General features: G+C 35.8%; 1 protein-coding gene and 1 long non-coding RNA gene across 52 annotated transcripts in view; one reads left to right on the top strand and one right to left on the bottom strand.

Moving 5' to 3' along the window:
- Nucleotides 1-19,318, top strand: part of gish (casein kinase I gish) — a 37,792-nt gene that overhangs the window by 5,070 nt on the left and 13,404 nt on the right. For 25 of the 50 annotated variants that reach the window (XM_086832708.1, XM_086832699.1, XM_086832930.1 and 22 more), the window contains exon 3: nucleotides 16,235-16,443. In XM_086832708.1, coding sequence (XP_086688834.1) covers nucleotides 16,235-16,443 — 209 coding nt within the window. Of the gene's footprint in view, nucleotides 1-15,836; nucleotides 16,036-16,234; nucleotides 16,444-19,318 lie in introns of those variants that run through there. The other 25 variants (XM_086832916.1, XM_086832895.1, XM_086832866.1 and 22 more) reach the window with 4 other exon arrangements.
- Nucleotides 69-2,127, bottom strand: LOC147645034 (uncharacterized). Of its 2 annotated transcripts, XR_015271750.1 has the most exons (4): nucleotides 2,070-2,120; nucleotides 1,504-1,577; nucleotides 663-736; nucleotides 69-253 (listed from the first exon to the last, which is right to left on the bottom strand). It is a non-coding gene; the product is annotated as an uncharacterized LOC147645034 (long non-coding RNA). The 2 variants fall into 2 exon arrangements; XR_015271747.1 differs by lacking the exon at nucleotides 69-253 and having other exon boundaries at nucleotides 524-736; nucleotides 2,070-2,127.

Raw genomic sequence — 19,318 nt, 5'->3', positions numbered from 1 at the left:
TAAAGGGGAAAAACATTTAAATAAAATTCATTGAACTTTATGAAGGTTTCCATCAAAACAAAGTGATATTTTATAGCATACTTTCAGACGCATTTCGGGATATCTTTAATCGGGATTTCTGTTATTACAACAAATTTTAAAACTACATTTGCGACTTTGGTTAATCCAAGAAATTGAAGTCCTTAAGCGTACGACGACCTCGTTGACTGGGTTAAGTCATAATTCCTTTGTCAATTGGGCGAGCCTTTCCTCCCTTAAATGTTGAACCAACAAAAAAGGAAGAAAGAAATCATGTTACAACATTTATTTTATACTCGCTGCCGGTGTGCTACATAATAAAAGAAAGCAAAAACCAACTAACAAAACTTAAACTAACGTAATTGTGTTGCCAGCCAACCAACCAACGAAACACAGATACACATCGACACACGTGTGGCATATATACACATATATATAAATATATATGTATATGAATGTTTCCACACATTTTAGATGGAGACAGCGAATGTAACGTAAAACAAACTTTTTGTATTACTTTTTATTATTTAATAGCCAGCTGAAATGGAAAGGTGGGGGCATCCGGGGAAGACGGCGGCGAGGTGCTTAACGTTGGGATAACCTAAATTTTGAGTTGGCAACGAGAACAACAAGCAACACATAACTGTAACAGTAACGTAGGCCAGTCCAGGGTTGCCACCTGCCACCCATTGAGGAAGAGCAGTACAGTCGGGTTTCCCTAAATAGATCAGAGAAAGGAAGGAAGGATTAATGTTCATAAGTATTACTTATTTAAAGTTAAATTTATTTAAATTACTGAGGAATACAGTCATGCTAAGCTAACTAGAGCATAGAAAGGTGGAATTACTAAGCTAAATTAATTTAATTTATTAAATAACTTATCTTAGTTGAACTTTAAAAAGTTTTGCATAGGTTTGCCTCGTATAAAAAAACATCCCTAACTTCTAAAGTTTATAAATATAGTCAAATATTCTTATAAAATGAATAGTAAATTTTAGTAGGCTTTCTGCAATAGATTAAATTATTAAGTAGTTGCATTACAGTTGTTTTGACTGTATTGAAATGAAAAAAGAAAGAGAACCGCAGAAAGAAAGCCAAGTTGCGTGTGGCGAAAAGTAGCTTCAATAATAACAACACAAGGAAACGCTGATGAAAAGTGAACGAAAGCGAGAGGATAACGGAGGGAGATGAGTGGAATGGTGTGTGGCTCTCGGTTGGAGCACTTGGAGTGGGGACTGGGTGACCAGCAGCGAGCAGCAGCTGTGGCGGCACATAAAAACAAGGACAAATTGCGGATTTAGCAAAAAACAAAATATAAAAAATACAAAAAGAATGTGAATGTAAAAGCGGACACAGCGAAATAAAAAGCAAAGCAGACGACGACAACGTTGACGATTTCCAGACTTCCAAGTGACCCATCAAGCACTATAAACCACACTCACTCACGCACTCTCTCACACACACACACATGCAGGCACTACTTACCGGTGACGTCATTAGGCTGTTGTCGGCTGTCAATCGCTGGCTCCCTCCCCTTCTCTTCTCCCTGCCTCCCATTCCTTCTTGCTCCACAAGTGCGTGGGTGTACGAATGTGTGAGTGTAGAAAAAGAGGCAAAAGTCCGAATAAGATTTCGACCGATTAGCAACAAATAGAAATAGAGAGGAGAGGAACCAATGAAGCGAGGCCAAAATTAAAGAAAACCCAAGTTCGATAAATAGTATTTATTATAACAATAAATTAAATTGAAATTTCTATTTGAAACTAGTAAAACCTAAGAAAATGATGCCACTTTTTGCAGTAAAATAGGAACCATGTCAACACTGCGTATGAGTAATTTAGTCAAGAGCAATCACTTCGATTTGATGGGGAAAATTAAGCATTACGAGGATGTCTCGAGTTTTTAAAAGTTTTCTTTGTATTGTATAATAGTTTCACTAATAGTTTATAATCAAAATCTTTTATTATGCATCTACCACTAACAGCTCTTAAAGAAAATAGCAAACAATTTGTTGGCACTTAAGAGCGTTAAATTTAAAGGCTTTCTCTTACCTGCAGAAATGCTGTTCTTGCAGTCTTCAAATGCAGGTAAAAAGTGCGAATGAAATGCACATTGCAAAGAGGAAACGTAAGCAAAAAACAGGCAGCAAACACAAAAAAAGCAATGGTGTAAAAATTTCATCTAATTAAATTAGATGCCAGTCATGCTCCGAGCCCTGTGTGGGTGCCATTAAAAGCCTGTCAAACAAATCGATGGGAATCCACCGTCAAACAGCTGACACAAAGCTTTAACAGAGCCTCTTTCCTCAGTCCTCTTGGGGTTTTCTTATTTTTTTTTATACACGTGTGCCTTTGGATCATCAGCAGTGACTCATCAGGTTCTTCTATGTAACCGAAATCCGAAGTGAAATCCTTTGGCATTAGGACAGAAAGCCCTGAGCTGTCATAAAGTACAGCATTAACAAGTGTTGACCAAAGCATTTATGTTGGGCTTAACGAAGTACAAAAAATTAAGATAAGGACTTACAAATGTTTGTAATATTTGAAAGTTCAAATATATATACTCATAATGGTATTTTAAAGAGGGCAATAATCACTTACTTACCAAGTACTTCCGCTCCAGAGATGCATATCTGTGAATATTGTTTGTGCAAAATTTGTCTTGTTTTTAGACTGAAACAATCAATAACTCAATTGAAATGGTCGAACCCCATCAAACCACTGTATAAAAGTGTAAACCCATAAATTTTAAACCACATGAATACAACCACCACGCATTAATCACTTTAAAGGTCTAAAGATTTATTGATCAAAAAGGTAGAAGTGGGGAAAAACACATCACAGAGTCAGAGTTGATAAACTGAATCAAGTAAAGCTTTAGTCAGACTTTAGTTGAGTGAATAATGTTACATATCCAATTGCAATACATTTATCTCTCAATTGTGGTCCCTGAACATTACACTGAACTCAATATTTGTAGTATTACTCATCAAAACAGCTGTACTAGTAAACAGGGAAGGAAATCCCATACCTATTATAAAACCACCGCCCATTAAAGATATCTGTTTAAAGCACCGATTTCAATGGAACAACAATCTTTATTATGTATTTTGTGTTGCAGCGATAACTGTTTCCAGTCAGTCATCAGACATCTTGACGGCAATAAAAAACGTTTACGATTTGATTAATAAATTTAATGATTTGTTTTGGCCAACTATCAGAGTTTTAAAATCAGTTCTTTGCAGAACTTTCTCACTTTTCGGCACTCGAAATTTCAAGAGCAGCTCAGCAGCAGCAGCGCCAGCGAGAAAATGAAAAGGGACAAGTGCTGTTCAAGCAACTCTCTGTTGCCTGCCGGGCTCAAGTTCCTTATATATATATATATATATATATATTCATATATATATCCCTCATCCTCCGGAACCCTCTTTGCGTTAATTTCTCATCTCTGTCTGGGGTCGGGGTCTTGGAATTTCTCGAGTGGAGCGCACAGCGAACAAACAGATTAGAGGGGTCCTCCTAACAAGTTGCTCAGGTCAAGTCTGGTTTTCGTTTGAGTTCCCTTTGTTTCCATCACACTCATTGCTCGTTCCTTTCTGCTATTTTTACCTCGTATTTCTCAAGTTTTTGGGAGTATATTGCAGTGAATTCCTGAATCTCAAGTTCTCATGGGTATAAAGGTATCTTTTGAGCATGAAATTAATTGGTAATATACATTTAATGAGTCCAAAGTTTAGTTATTGAAAGTCGATTAAAATGATTACTTGAGTATAAATTAAATAAATTTTACTTTCTACGTATCTAATCAAACTTCTATCTTTACTATCAAGATAAATTATTGCAAATTTGTTTGTTGGTGTTAAGGTTTGAACTTCTTCTGACACATGCCTAAATTTTTTGGTGCAATTACACCTTGCAACATAAATGCATAGCTCAACAATGCGGGGAATGTCCCAGTCGAGACCCTTGACCAATTTTGCTAAAGATGAGGCGACAGAAAAAGTTGAGTCCAAGAAAGATTTCAGTCATTTTTAATGAACAGAGTTTGCCTTGAACTCACTCCATCTCTTTCTTTCCCTCTCTTTTGCTTTTTTTCTATTTTTCTCTTCCCCCTTTTTTTCCTTGGTTCCAAGATTGTATGTCTTGTATTTCTTCTTCTTTATTTTTCTTGCCTCTGCTGATAATTAAACACCAACAGCAACTGGTTTTTCCCTGGTACCATTGATTTGGTTCTTGCGCCCGGTTGGTTCGTTCGCCGCTTTTTGTGTGTTTCACTCATAATTGTTTTTAATTTTCGAAAACAAATAAATGTCGCTGGTATGGAGTAAACATAAATTACATTTTAATTAATTAATTGGCATCGGCCACCAAAGCAAATAACAACACCAATGGCAACAGCAGACAGAGAAACGGTAAAAGAACAACATTTATATGGCCATCTCAGTCTCGCCTCTGTAATTGAGGTCAAATGCGCGTAGTTATCAACTGCAGCAGCAACAGCAGCAGCAACTGAGCGAGACGGTACGATGGGGGCATGTGCGAGGGAGAGAGAGAAAGCTCAATAACCCCAAACGCAATGTTGCTGCTCGAGTTTTGTTTTTTGTTTTGTCGTTTCTTCATTTCGATAATTACAACACGCACATGTGTATGTGTGTGTAACGATATGCAGTTTAAAAAAAGAAAAAAAAAAACACAATCAATTGAAGGTTAAATCACTTGAGAGCCTTAACTAAATATTTAATCATTTAATTATGACCGGCGATATCGATATCGATGCATAGAGATAGTGTGTGTAGAACCTGAATCTCTGACAAAACAAATGTTTGAACAGTTGGCATAGATGCGATTTAGTCGCTGTATTGTGACACTGTAACTATCTATTTGCCAAACACGGATTTATTTTCGTTAAATTGTTAGTGCTTGTATTTAAAATATGTTAGAATAAATAATAGCAGTCTCCATAAAATTATAATATTTAGTTTTATAAATTGGTGTAATATTTTCCCTTGGCAGTTCACTCTTGTATATTTATCACTGTAGTCCTTTTTATTCAATCCAGCCCACTGTGCTCATTCTGTTAAAAAGAGCCTCTGTTAAGTCTGCAGAGCAGAAAACGGTCGTGGAAAAAAGAATAGCAACAAGCTACAAATTGTTTGAGCTCAAATATTAAGTTTTCATGAAACTAATGCTTACAAATGATAACAAATATTATTTCTTATTCAAAAAGACTGTATAAACGTTTTGATTTTATAAAAATGTATTCTTAGATACAAGAGATATATATTGAATTGGCAAATAACAGAGAACAGCTAAATGGTCTCATATTTATATTATTATTTAAAAAACAACTCTTCTATCATAGATTCTAATGATAATTAGTTCGGCGGGAAATTAATAACTAAGCGCCAAAAGAAATCGAGTTGTGTTTCTATTATTGTTTCCAAGACTGTAAGTTAGGGCATACAGCTGTCTCGCTTATCGTCGTTTATGTATGGCATGGCGGTATGAGTCACGCACTCACACCCTCTCTGTCGCTCTCTCTCGCTCTCACTCATTGACAGCAATCCCACAGTTGCGACTGCGCTCAAAAAAAAAAATCCATTCAGATCGGGGAGCTGAAGCTTCAGCTTCTCTTTGCCGGCTTAAGTTCATTTTGCTTATACTGCTTTTTAGGCTTGTTCTGTCCGCGACATGTGTGCGTGTGTGTTTGACAGGTGCGTTTTGTTTGTGTAACAAGTATGCTTGAGATAGTTTCAGCCTCTGACGCATGAAGGAGCGCTCTCTTTTTCTCACTTGCTCGCTGCCGCTCATTATCAGTTGATTCTCCCCTGCAGCGCGACAAGAAGGAGCTACAAACAGTAATTATATACTTATACAAAATGCTCATTTGCCGCATTTTCATTTTCACACGCTCGCAAGTGTTTTTAGCGCGCTCTCATTGAGCGGTTCTCTTAGTATCTGGCACTGCTCTCTGAGGTGAACTCTCATCCTCTCATTGGGTTGCCAATTTGGCAAAAGAGAAGCTAATGCCAAAGACAGGAAAAATAAATAAAAATAAATACAGAGTCTGAATAATAATAACCTTTAAATTTATTGGACTTTTATATTTTAAAAGCTAATAATAATAATAATAATACACTTTTATCTATCAATGTTTATAAAAAAATTTAATTAAAAAACCAAGGCATAATGAAAATGCCCGATTTGACGGAAAAAAAGCTAAGCTGCCATCACTGCTCTCCAACCACCTCGCTCTCTTGGATTTTTGAGAGAGTCATTCGGTAGCCTTCGGCTCGGTTCGTCTGTTGAAGAAACCTATAAATACAAGTGCAAGCGGCCATTCGGAAAAAAATTTTTAAAACAATTGCGGGTGTAGGTATTTTTCATTAAAAAGAAAGGTTGTAAACAAATTATACAAAACTGACGCGTTCCGCGATCGTCCACGAGCAAATATGGTTGCATTATCAATTTAATCCATTTACTGTGTGATATTAGTGAAATAAGAAGTAACAAACACGAATTAAAACCCAAAGAAAATGTGAATTCCATATTTTAAGTATAAAAAAAAACCGATCGCGATCGTATTTTTGCAACTGGCTATCTCCGTCTCGCTCGTGCACCGAGAATTCGTGGTGTGTGGTGTTGTACGTGTGTTAATCAGTTTATCGCTGTGAATAATAATTTGTGTTTGCTCTAGTTTCCTTTGCAACTTAAATTGGATTCGTTTTTTTTTTTTGACTGCAGCAGCCACGTTTTGTTGCCTCCCTGTTGCGCTTTGTTTACTTGCGGATGTGTGTGAAAAGAGAAGAATACATGGAGGGAAATAAAAGTTGTGGCTGTCAAACTGTTATACCAAACACTTCTTATCTCTTTTATATGGAATATTGTATATTCCTCATATCATATATCCTCCGCCCTGCTCTCTCGCTCAGCTGTGTGTGTGTATCTTTTGGTTTTCCAGTCAGCTGTCTGTGCTTTATGCCTCCATCTTCTGCACAACTTTAACGAGTTTAGTTTCCTTTCCTGTTGTTTTTGTTGCTGCTGTTTTAAGCACTATTCTTGGCTCGCTCGCACTTTTTCTCTTTTGCCTGCACTTTTTGTTTATTGTTGCTGCTGCTGCTGCTGCGCTGTTGCTGTTGCCTTTGTTGCTTTAGTTTGTACACCGGCAACATAAACTGGTTTTTCGAGTTATTTATGACTTTTTTCCACAATTTATTTTGCCTGCCTTTTCGGTATCTGTATCTCGCACTCTCTTTCTCTGTCTCTCTTTTTGCTTCGCTCTTTGCTTCTCGTGTCGGTCTCTGCCTCTCCCTCTCGCACTCCCACTCCTTTGTCTTTCCAGACTTTTGACCTGCAAAAGAAAAGTAAATGAGTAAAAAAAATCTTAAAAAACAAGCGCTTAAAAGCCTTTTGGGTCTGCGATCTTTGGCTTTGGCTTTAATTTCGTAATGTGGCGAAAGTTGAGCGGGTTTTTTTTATTGGATATATTGCAACACATTTTCTGATGTATCAGAAGCTTCTCTCTCTCGCTCTGTTTATCTCACACACACACATTAAGACAAAACGTAGCGGAAATGACAAATTAAAAACATTTTCCACAACTCCAATTGGCATTCCATGAAATGCACAAAGAGCAAACACAAAAACACACAAATATAATTATCCATTGTGTGTAAATCATAATGAAAATATTTAATAAAGTCAGGAAAAGTGTGAAAAAGTGTTAAATAATTTACAAAAAACAAAGATGAAATGAAATTATAATTCTTATTTATGCCCCAAGCTCCTGATGTGCCAATATCTGTGCTAAAAGTGTGCAAAAATTACAAAAAGGAAGTTAAGTGCGGGCAATTATAACAGAACCAATAACAAAACACGTTCCCAACTTCAACAACAACTTCAAATAAAAACAATAAACAACAACAACCGCACTGAACGAGTGAACGGCCGAAAGAGTGGACAACAGCTGCTCGGTCACAGTTTGACAGCCACTGCTGAAAGGGCTGCAGTGTCGCTGGTGTGATCCCCCGCGACGCTTTTCTTCACTCTTCAATTTCCATGCATGAGGCCCATTCGCCATCTTGCTTGCATTGAAAGCACCGTTAATCGGAGTCTGCCGGGTTCGTTTTATTTTATTATTTATTTTGTTGTTGTTGTTGTCGTTTCCCTTATTTTCCTAGCATTTGTCCACTTATGTTAAACACATGTTACAAGAACACAGTTTCAAATAGCAGAAGGTGAAGATGAGGAAGAGAAAGGGTTGTGGGAAAATAAATGAATATCCGTTTTAAGTGTGACCAGGTGGGAAAAAAGGGATTTATGGTTTGGAAAAAACATAAATTACATGTTTTATTTTCTGCTTTTTAATATATTATAAATTAATTTATTCATATTGTTCTTGAGATCTACGACTACAAGGTATTTGTGAGAGAAATCTACCGTCACTCAGTATTTCCTCTCTATTTGCAAATAATTGCATTAGTGACTAGATTGTTTAGCTTCCTTATTTACACACTTTTTAATTGCTAAATATTCAGAGCGAATAAAGTAATACTGATTTAACCTCGAAGTTACGTGTTTACGTGTTTAGTTAACTAAACAATTAAAGATAAAGCAACTTCATTTTTAAACTCCAATTATTCCTACGTTTAAATGGGAAGAATTTAATTAAGTTGTTATTTACAATGTATTTAGATTAAAGATAAAGGAAATACTGTGGTCTTTCACTAAGATCTTTAATATTGAAGCAGAGTAGCTTTGTTGACTTCCGCTTGGAACTGTGTAATTTTATCAGTGACTTCTGACGGAATTGACTTTTCTCGGCCTTCTGGCAGACACATGCCGATTAAAAGATAAATGGGAAAGAAGCGTAAGAAAAAACGCGATTGCTCAAATTGCATTGGCCGCGACATTGAACTCGGCCAGAAGCTGCAAACCTGGCAAGTAAAAAAAAAATAAGCAAAGAGTAAGAGACATCTTCAGTTGGCAAGCGCATTGCAAACGCACGTGCTATTTTTCAATGTCGTAGATAATTCAATTCAATTCATTATTGGACGCCCAGCCACCCAACGCCCATTCAAGGCGGAACAGTCAGAGAAAGAGAGAGAGAGGAAGGAATCGAGCGGAAATTACGCAAATATGAGGGCACCGAATGGAAGAGAAGGGTGGTGCAAGGACACCTAGTTGGGTTCGGGGTCACTTTTACTCGGTCTGAACGTGCCAAAAGGTTGAGCCATGCAGGAAGAAAGCACTAGAAAGCAAATTACCGACAATTTTACGGGCACACAAACAACCAACCTGCTAAACAGCTGCGGCCAGATTAATAGTCCAGACTGTGTTCAGGTTGCTATTTACAATATACAATAATACAGCGTAATAACTTACAAAAAATAATTAAAATTAAATAAAACAAGAAAAGAAACTAACTACGGGATGTCGAAGCTTAAATCCTTGAATGTTTCAATTTAATTATAGGATCGTATCAGAAATCGATCATAAGTGAGCCTAAAATATTTGCATTTGAATTACGAATATCAATTAGTTTGTTTATAATTTTATTTGCCAATTTTTCGATAATTTAAAGTTTAAAAAACTCATAACTAAGCCAAAAAATCAGTATTTTTAATTCGGAAAGCTTTCCTATTTTAGTTTTTATTGGGCTTAAAAATCTTCATCTGCATAAAAAAAGCAACATTTTGGCCAAATTATGGCAATTTTAACGATGTAACCCCTTATAAAAATTTGAAAAAAAAATTAATTTTTGTCCTGAGACGACTAGATTGACTCGGCTGTTGATGCCGATCAAGAATATATAGGGTCGGAAATGATTCCTTCATAGTGTTACCTGCTTTTGACTAAAATTATAATACCCTGGCTAGAGTATAAAAAAGGTTAATGATGATATATATATTTTTGTACTACTCGGAAGGTGAAAATTGTCAGCTTATCTATTTACTTAACTTCTTTGCATTTTTTCTCCCTTCAAATGGATTTCTGTAGGAACCTAAATATTTGACGTAATTTAAACTTGATTTCCATTCGAATCTTTTAAATGGTTGGTCGTTTTATGCTGTTTTACACACACATAATACACGTATGTAGATAGTGGTTTGGCATCTGACCTCTGTGGAGCCCATTTGCATAGCTTTTGGCTTTTGCACGTGTCCGCGTTGGGAGGCTAAACTAATTAAAGCCTCCACCGCAAACAGGATCTGTGGGGCGACGGGCCACGTTGCACATTCAATGTTAATCTAACATGCAAAGGTCAATCGGCCATTGAGGCGCCCCCATACAGACATATATATGAATACATAGGTACTTACTCTCGGACACACAGATACAACACACTACTCTCATTGTGCACTTTTCAGTTAGAGGCTGTGCCCGTTGATAGACTACGTCGTCAATGGAACTGTTGCTGTTGTTGTTTTTCGCCGTCTGAGTGACGTGCAAGCCCAGCCCCAAACCTGGCTGCACTGTGGGATAAATATGGGTGCCACCCAAAGCCCCCATTCACACTTTTCTCGAAATGCGTAAAACGCTTTATTTGCCAGCTATTTAGCAAACTATTTCTGCAAATTACTTTATTGAATAAATCAAGACATTTTAAAGATAATCTAATTAGGAAACATATTATAATTGGATTTACAGTATAATTAACTTTATAACGTTACTCATCGTTAATTATATTTAGATATTGTTCGCATGCAGAGTCATAGCGAATTTGTATATATATTTGAATACATTTTCTTTTGGTGTTAGTTGGATTGACAATTCTTTATAAGGTTGAGATATGATGATTTTGAAAAGACAAAAGGAATGAATTAATTACTGTGATTTGTTCCACGGTGCAAGATGCAGTGGCGCTTGCTTGCATTCCCTCTCCGTCGCCCTCTCCTGGATAGGCGCTGCTGTTGTTTCCTTTTCTTCTCTTTTCCTTTTACGTCCTTCATCCATTGCCATTCTGTTGTCGGCCGCCCTCCTTTCTCCTTTCTTCTCTCTCACACTTGGCACTCGTTCATTTCGACTCGCTATTGTCTGACGTCGCTGCTAATCAAGGCGCGCTTATCTAGCCAACTTGTTAAGTGAGTGTGCGGTGTGTGTATGGCTGTGTTCGTTCTCGAGTGGCTTGTCTGTGTGCAAGGCTTTTCCTCTCTATCTCGTTCGCACCGCTTATCAGTGCTGATAGGTCAGTTGGAGTGTGTGTGTGTGTGTGTGAGTGTGTTCATTTATGTTATGCGAATCAAAATGCTGCGATTGTAGTTGATGTTGTTTTTGCACTCCATGTATGTAAATCGCTACGCCTTTCAAAACGTCAAAATGCCATTGAAAATTGATATTGACACTTAACGTTATGTTCCATTACGTTACGTTATTGAATGGTGGCAGCAATTTGATTACGATTACAAGTGCCTTCAATAGAAGCAACAAGCACATCGCATTGTTAGCATCTTTAAATTACAATTGATTTATCATATATACACTACCACGTAAGTGGGGAATTTTGAATACCTAGAAAGAATAATAATAATAAATATTAATTGGTATTTTTCTGCTAAATTTGTTTTAACAATTGGTTAATGAATTAAAATACTATTAATGTCGAGCATAATGTTATTTATGTATATTTTATTATTGAATTCTTGTAATAAAAATCTTATATTGAGTTCGTTGTACTCTTTAATATTCATGAAATTGTAAACGAATGGCAGTACATCCTCTTCTGTTATACGCATTGATTTTTGTACGTTATTTCAATTGATTTGCATAATTGAAATTCAATTGCTTGTGGTGGCAATTATAATGAAATTGTTTGTTTCTATAAATAACATTTACAGCAAAAACAATTCAATTGCGAGCCATTGAGAAGAAGGCGGACAGAGAAAGAGAGAGAGGGAGTGCTAGATGGGGGGAATAAAGGGAGACAAGAGGCGAAAACAAGTGCTGCATAACGTCACACAAATCTCCAGCTGATAAGCATAGCGCCCACATTGATACACACAGACAGTTCACACAGCGATTTCCTTTATCACATAGGTTGGTCGTTCTTTTTTTTTCACTTTTTCCCATTTGTTTATTTTTAAGCGACATTTGTGAGCTTGTTGCTTATGTAATTTCCCAAAAAAAATTATTGGTGATTACTTTGCGGGTTTTTTCTGGGGCTTCTTTAATGAGCTGTTCTGTTTTCCCCCTCGCGGACTTAATTGAATTTCTGCGAGTTAGTCATCGTTTTTCACTGTGCATTGTCTCACCTTTGCTACCAATCAATACTCTATTAAATTATGTGAATTTCTGTTGTGGTTTTTCACTTGTGTTTATCTTGTTTTTGTTATTTTTTTTAGGGTTGTTAGATTTGTATAAAAAACATTTATAAATGTTATTTAAAGAAAATGAATCCATGTTAATTGGTTTAAATTATTACACTAAGTAAATTGTGAATAACATAAACTTCTACTATAATATTTTAATTTGTGAGGTTGACAACCCTGTCTAATGTTGTGATATTGCGGCTTTGACAAATTCTAATTGGGATTTTCCGCTGTTTGCGGTTTCTGTGTGTTGTCGTCATCAGCACAGGTTCTTCTCTCTCTTTCTGCTCTCTATTCTCTAGCCCCCTATTTCGTTACCTCCCCTTTCCACCCATCTCATTCTCTCGTCGTTATTCTTTGAGTCGGATTTGTGTTCAATTTACACTTGATTTATTTATGAGCCACACACAAACACACATTCTTGGAAATATAGATATAGGTGCAGATAAGAATGTGTTTGCCGGAGTAATGTGTATGTGAGTGTGTGTGCATAATTTTATTTTTAGCGCCTGGCTTATTTTTAATTATCGATTTTGTTTTTTCTCTTTGCCCAAAACATGTAGCAGGTAAAATAACACAACACAAAAAAATGCAAAATATGTTTGGACTTTCTTTCTTTGTTTTTTACATTTCACTTTCATCGAAACGGGTTTCTTGTTAGCGCTCTTTTTTATTTTGTTAACCTGTTGTTGTTTTTATTAATTAGCATTAAGTTTGGCAACAAGTGTTAATTGGCTATATATTTTTTTGTACGAAAGTTAGGTAAGGTTATATTACAGGTGGTTGAAATAACATCCTGTTTGTGTAATATAATATTAGGGATCATTATGCTCCAGAAGGTGTTTTAAATAATAAACTTAGCCTGAGGAGGAGGAGCCCAAATACTGTCTTTCTTAGACATTAAATATAAATACATACTTTATTCTCCTACAAACAAGAGTCTTTAAGCTGTGCTTATTAACGCATAATGTCCAGGAAGCTGTCCCAGCTGCTGCTGGAATATTCAACCAAAAGCCATTTTCTCACATTTGATTCATGAAAAAGCATAAAGAAACAAAATAAAATTAAGAACAACCCGAAGCGACAACTTGGGGAACCCGTTTCCAGACCAGGCCACAGGCTGTAGAAAGCAATGAGAAGAACGACCCCAAAAAAATACAAATAAGAAGAAAAACATTACAGAGACACACACTCCAGCAAAGTAAAAAGAAAAAACTTTTTAAAATGGGGAGCCACCAGATATATACCCAAGAAGTGGAGAGACAAACGATCGATCTCTGGACATTCAGGCGTTTATACGTTAATACCCGTCTATATGTGACTGTGTGAGAGTATGAACCAGTTTTACCCGCAGGATATTAAGCCATAAAACAGTCAAAGCAATAACAAGACATGAAAAATAGAAATGTCGAGGCAATGGATACCCTAGAAAAAGTGTGTCTACTAAATATACCAGTCTTATTAGGGTATGATGAATGTGAGTTATTCAATTGAACGTTGAATCGGGATTACTGAATGCCTTAGTGCACTTTCGTATTCAATTTTTTGATATTTTCAATTAAAAGATAATCTTATTGATCAAGTAACAAATGTTTAAAGTTGGAACTAAAGCAAACTATGTTTATGGTTTTTACATATCTATTATTTGCACTTTATCAAGAGCCTTTCTATTACTGAGTTGTCTACCAATTCTCATATAATCTTCATTGGGATCTTATGTCTCTACTAACCTGTATAAGTTTAATAAACTTTTTAAATAATTTACCTACATTTTTGAACATCCTTTCTGATAGTATTACCTTACAGGGCATCTTTATAGGCTATATTATATGTGGCAATTGAATTTGCCTCCTCGGGTCCAGTGGCTCTGTTAAGTGGTCAACATAAAAAAAGGGGGGAAATTGTGGGGACGAGGGCTAAGGAGGAACTTGTAATCGAAGTCGAACTCGAACTCGAACTTGTTTCTGCCTCATTTCGCGCAATCTCCCTCTTTTCTCTCTCTCTCTGTATCTCTGTCTCTGTCTGCCTCTCTGCCCACAGCAATTTACTCTTTAATTGTTATCGGCGGTTTTTTTTTACTCTGTGCTATTTATTTTTTTTAACTGCCGCGCTTAACGGTACAATTATCGGTTGTACTGCATGAGTGTGTGCTTGTGTGTGTGTGTGTGTGAGTGAGTGTGCCTGGCCAAGAAACTTGTGGGCAGATAAGATTTTCCGACTCCCGTTTCGCAGCTGACAGACTGATATTAGATGAAAGTACGAGTTTCAAGTACGAGTGGGAATAACCAATAATTTCCTGTTAATGGTCTGGGCGGTTACCAAGATTCCCCAGCTTTGGCATCTCCTTTCCATCTCAGATAATCAATACAAAACTGCATATGCAACAATCTAATGCTGTAATTCGTGATATTTTGCTACTGTATATGATCACCGATTCGAGGTATTAGTTTAAAGATGGGTTGGTATCCACCAAAAGTTCAAGTCTGGCTTAAGAACTTGTAACGCCTAGTTCTTGGTTTAGTTAGAAAATATGTACTAAAAAAGTAGCTTAAACAATGGATTTATGACCGGAAATGGATACAGTTTATTACTGTAGTTTATAAGATATCAAAGTATCTTGGCTATAAATACATTATAATCAAAGAGAAGGTACTGAACATGTATTAGGTATGATATATTTGACATACTAGATAGCAATTTAATTTTCTCACCTATTTTGATTCAGATAATAACCAAATCTATGTAGAGTACATTATAACCCACTCGACTTGAGATTGCAAATGTTAGAAATCCCTTAGAGACTGTATAAGTGTATAGTTTATCTATACTTTTGTTTACATTGTGTCTTTTTATTATCTCTTTACTGGATTTATACCCTTTCCCTGTATGGTTTCTGACTCATTTGACTTACATTATCTTGAAACCAAGAACGGGAAGAGTCATAACTTAACCCTTAACCTAATTAAAGCAACGATTAAGGGCTACACAATTCCAAATACCAGCAAGTGACATTGAACTAAATGTTTGTAAACTGCAAAAAGCATGGGAAAATGAAAGATCTTTGCACAGACAGTAGTAGTAGTAGCCACACCCATTCACGAAATGCAACAAAGCAAAACCTTTTGTCTTAATCAAATAATATTTCCCTTGTCTGGCCATGAGTCACTCCACTCGAAGCTCGAAGCTCGAAGCACTCTGCTCGACTCCCGGCTCTTGACTTGGACTCCCCGCGAATGGTTACGCCTGGGCGAGCTGCGTCGACATGTGGTGGCCATAACCGCCAGGCCATTTCGGACCAGCCAGCCAGTCAGCCAACTAGTTCTCTATCCCATTGCTTTGGTAAACAAAAAAGTCACCTGGCCTACGGAATCGATTGGCTGCTAGCCACTTGAAAATGCAAAAAGTTTCTGTGTCATTGTCCTGGTCTTGGCTGTTTCTTTTTTATAACTATTTTTCCTAGTTATATTTATAACTTGATGTTTATTTCTGGGGTTGGGGTAAACAAACACGCCATGACAGTTTCTATTTCGGTCGGGTTTTTGAACTTCATTTTGGATTTCAATCAGTTTGGTTGTATATTGCTCAGACCAGTTTGCTCGAGACTTTTTAGTCTCTCAAAATTTAAATGTTGCGCAAATATCTAACCCTACGACATAACATCAAGGATGAAGCGTACGTATTCATAGTGAACTACAGGAACTATATTTCAGGTAGAAACCTCACGTGAAATAGCAAGGAACTTTGAGTCTACCATAATGTTGTACCTATTTTTGTTTCATTTTTTGACATTTAAAGCTGGGAATGCTTGGATTGTGTCATATATTGAGAACTATTTGAAACTATTTGAATTGCCTACTTTATCGTTACTTACTAATCCATTTCCGTTTTGTATTTCTTTTCCCATTATAGTGGCGGTGGCCCCCAAACGACAACTGCCGGTCCATCCGCTGGTAATGTGGCTAATGCAACCACAGCCCTAGCCGCTGGTAAGAGCTCAAGCAATAACATGTATTCCACCCGCCAATCTGTAAGCACCACAACAGGTGTACTTATGGTCGGACCAAATTTTCGTGTTGGTAAAAAAATTGGCTGTGGTAACTTTGGCGAATTGCGTTTAGGTAAGTAACCAAAGAAAACTATAATAACTATAAATAATCATAATAATTATTCAAGTAAAAGTATACAATATATAATCGATAATACATCTTCATCAGTGTCTTAAAAGTTTGTTTGTTCAGTGGTTTGTTAGAGGAGTTTATAAATTAAATGAAAGGAATATCATTTAGAAATTTCTGTACAATTTAAAATTTAATGATTGGGTTTCTGAAAGCTTGGTATATATTTACCTTTTACTTTTAGAAAGGAAACCATTTCATAAGGACCGTCTCTTCAATTCGCTTTAGCTTTTACTTTGGTCAAGTTCCTTTATATTCATATTCATACTATTATGAATATATGATCTATATTATTTACTATGAATAATATTCTAGGTCTTGTGGGTTTAGAAACCTTTTAAGCATTTCTCTACTTATTTAAAACATATGTATTGATTTCTCAGGCACTTTTTGCATCTTTTTAGTCCTTTGCTCTGTTCAATCTGTCCAAATAACTGTAAATAAATGGTAAATTATATTTACAATTCAAAGCCAGACGTGGAAATGCCCCCCTAAAGCCTCTTTTCCTTATTTATTTCCATATTTTTGCCTGTTGGCATGCAAATAATGTCGTTCCCTTTTCTTCATTTATTTATTTTTTTTTCGGTTAGCCATTCTGGTTGGCCACTTCCTTTCGGCGGGCATTCCTTTCCAGGTCTGTTAGCCACAATGGGAACAGTGCTGCTCCCCCTGCCTCCTGCTACCCTCCTCTCTCCCCTCTGGCCCCTCGAGTTTCTTTCATTTATTTTTACTTACGAGAGTGCACAATAATATACAAAAAGAAAAAAAATGCCATACCATTCCGCCATCTGTTTTCTTGGTGGCGTCGTCGTCGTCGTTGTCGTCACTTTTGCTTTGTTTGCTAAATGCGCTTTTATAAAGTTGTTTCATACCGGCCCCGCCCCCTTCCCACAGTTGTTTTTTTTCCTTTTCTTTATTTTTTTTCATTTATTTATTATTATTTTTTTTTGGGGCCTGCCACTTCCTTTTGTGCATTTGTTGTCACATTGCCAACAGGTAGCTCTACTGAGTAGCTAATTTTCATTTCAGCGGGCTCAGTCAGTGCAGCTCAAACTGTACACAGCAAAAAAAGTTTATTAAAGATAATAAAATATTCATTTATTTCATTTCCTAATATATAATATTTTTAATATTTTATTTATCCCAAATATAAATATTTTTGAAGTAAACATATGATTGTAATGAGAAACTATATTTATTGCATTTTATTAGCATTATTTAAATACCAAATGAAATAAAGAACAAAAAACAAAGTAATAAAGATTATTAAATTTAATAATAAACCATAATATTGTCGAAAAAAGAATTTTTTAAATTTCCATTCTCTTCGATAAATAAAAATTTGTATAAATTATATATATTTTTTTTTAAGTTTGTTTTGATTATAGCTTTAATCAAGTTGTTTTTGTTATTACTTATCTCTAAGCCTAAACTCATGCTCTCTCTTTCTGGTTGCAGTACATCTCTCTAGCTCTCTCTTTCTTGTCTCAGTTTATCTCTTTCTCTCTCTCTTGGCCTGGCTAAGCCGTGAATTTTTCTTTGTTCCATCTCAACATCACGATATTTATTCTCTCTTGATTTGTTTTTATTTATTTCTTGCTTTTTGTTTGTATTTATTTCATGTGGTTTTGCATGATTCATGATTCAACCAAAGTGTTGATAAATACAACAAAAAAATCACACTGAAAAAGTGCATTTAATTGGTTTTCTTGATATTTTTTGCTGCACAAATTAAGATAATGGGATCTATTTTCAATATTATTGGCTTCATTTGTTATTATGACGTAGTAACAAACAACATATTATTATTCCTCTTTGGTTATGATATCATTTTTATTAATTGTGGTCTATAAATACAAATTGGCCAAGTATGTGTTTTGTTGATTCCCTGCTATTGTTATTAAATTAGATTATTTCTGAGGTTGAGATAAAAGGAAACTATTTGACATTTTCACTTTTCACTGAAAATGCAATCAAAATGACATAATTTTGGGGTTTTCTTTTATGAATTTCCACTTTTCCCCCCCTTTGAAAGGAAAGGAATTTATTAGAGAGGAAAGAGTGAGAGAGAATCGTTTGGGAAAAGCAGAACATTGACCAACCTAAATACTTTTACGCCCTTTTTCTTCGCTCATTTTTATGGCCGCTTTGCGTGGGCGTTTCTCGTTTAATTTTTTTTTTTTGGGAACTTTTTGTTTTATTTTTCCTTAGAGCACGCCCTTTAAAAAGTTTGGTTCATTTCAGTTTTAGTTTCTTTGAGCTGCTTTATTGTTTACAGCGAAACTTGTGTTGGCAAAAAATCTTTTGAGGTATGTTTCCCCTTTGTTGTTTTTGTTTCTTTTTGCGGTATATTTACTGTGATTAATATTGTATATTGCGTTAGGTCACGGTATTGTTAGTGATTTGGTCATCGTCTGGGGGTTTCCCCTCTTCAGTTCTATAGCTCTGTTCAATATTCTGAACTCTTGTTCTTGTTCAATGATTACATGTTGTATTTTAAAGCTGATTTTCAATATTTGATTTGTTCAATATTCTGAACTCTTGTTCTTGTTCAATGATTACATGTTGTATTTTAAAGCTGATTTTAAAGATCTTGTGTTGCTTGACTTTAAATGGTATTTGCTGTTGGCATTTTTAAATGGAAATTTCTAATGGCTTTTCCAACTGCTCAGCAATTAAACAAGACTGCACAATTTTTGCATATGTAGACCAAGTAATTTATTGTTAATTTGGCAGTTTTTGGTTTTGAGTCTCTTGTTGTGTGTGTGTGTTTTGCTTAGTTTATTTTCTTGTTTTGTTTTATGGCAGCACGTAATGT

The sequence above is a fragment of the Drosophila serrata genome, unplaced genomic scaffold (assembly GCF_035046125.1).
Source record: "Drosophila serrata isolate PLE 108 unplaced genomic scaffold, ASM3504612v1 contig_30, whole genome shotgun sequence".
Taxonomy (NCBI): Eukaryota; Metazoa; Arthropoda; class Insecta; order Diptera; family Drosophilidae; genus Drosophila; species Drosophila serrata.
Note: the sequence above shows the minus strand (reverse complement) of the source record. Positions and strands in the feature narration are given on the sequence as shown.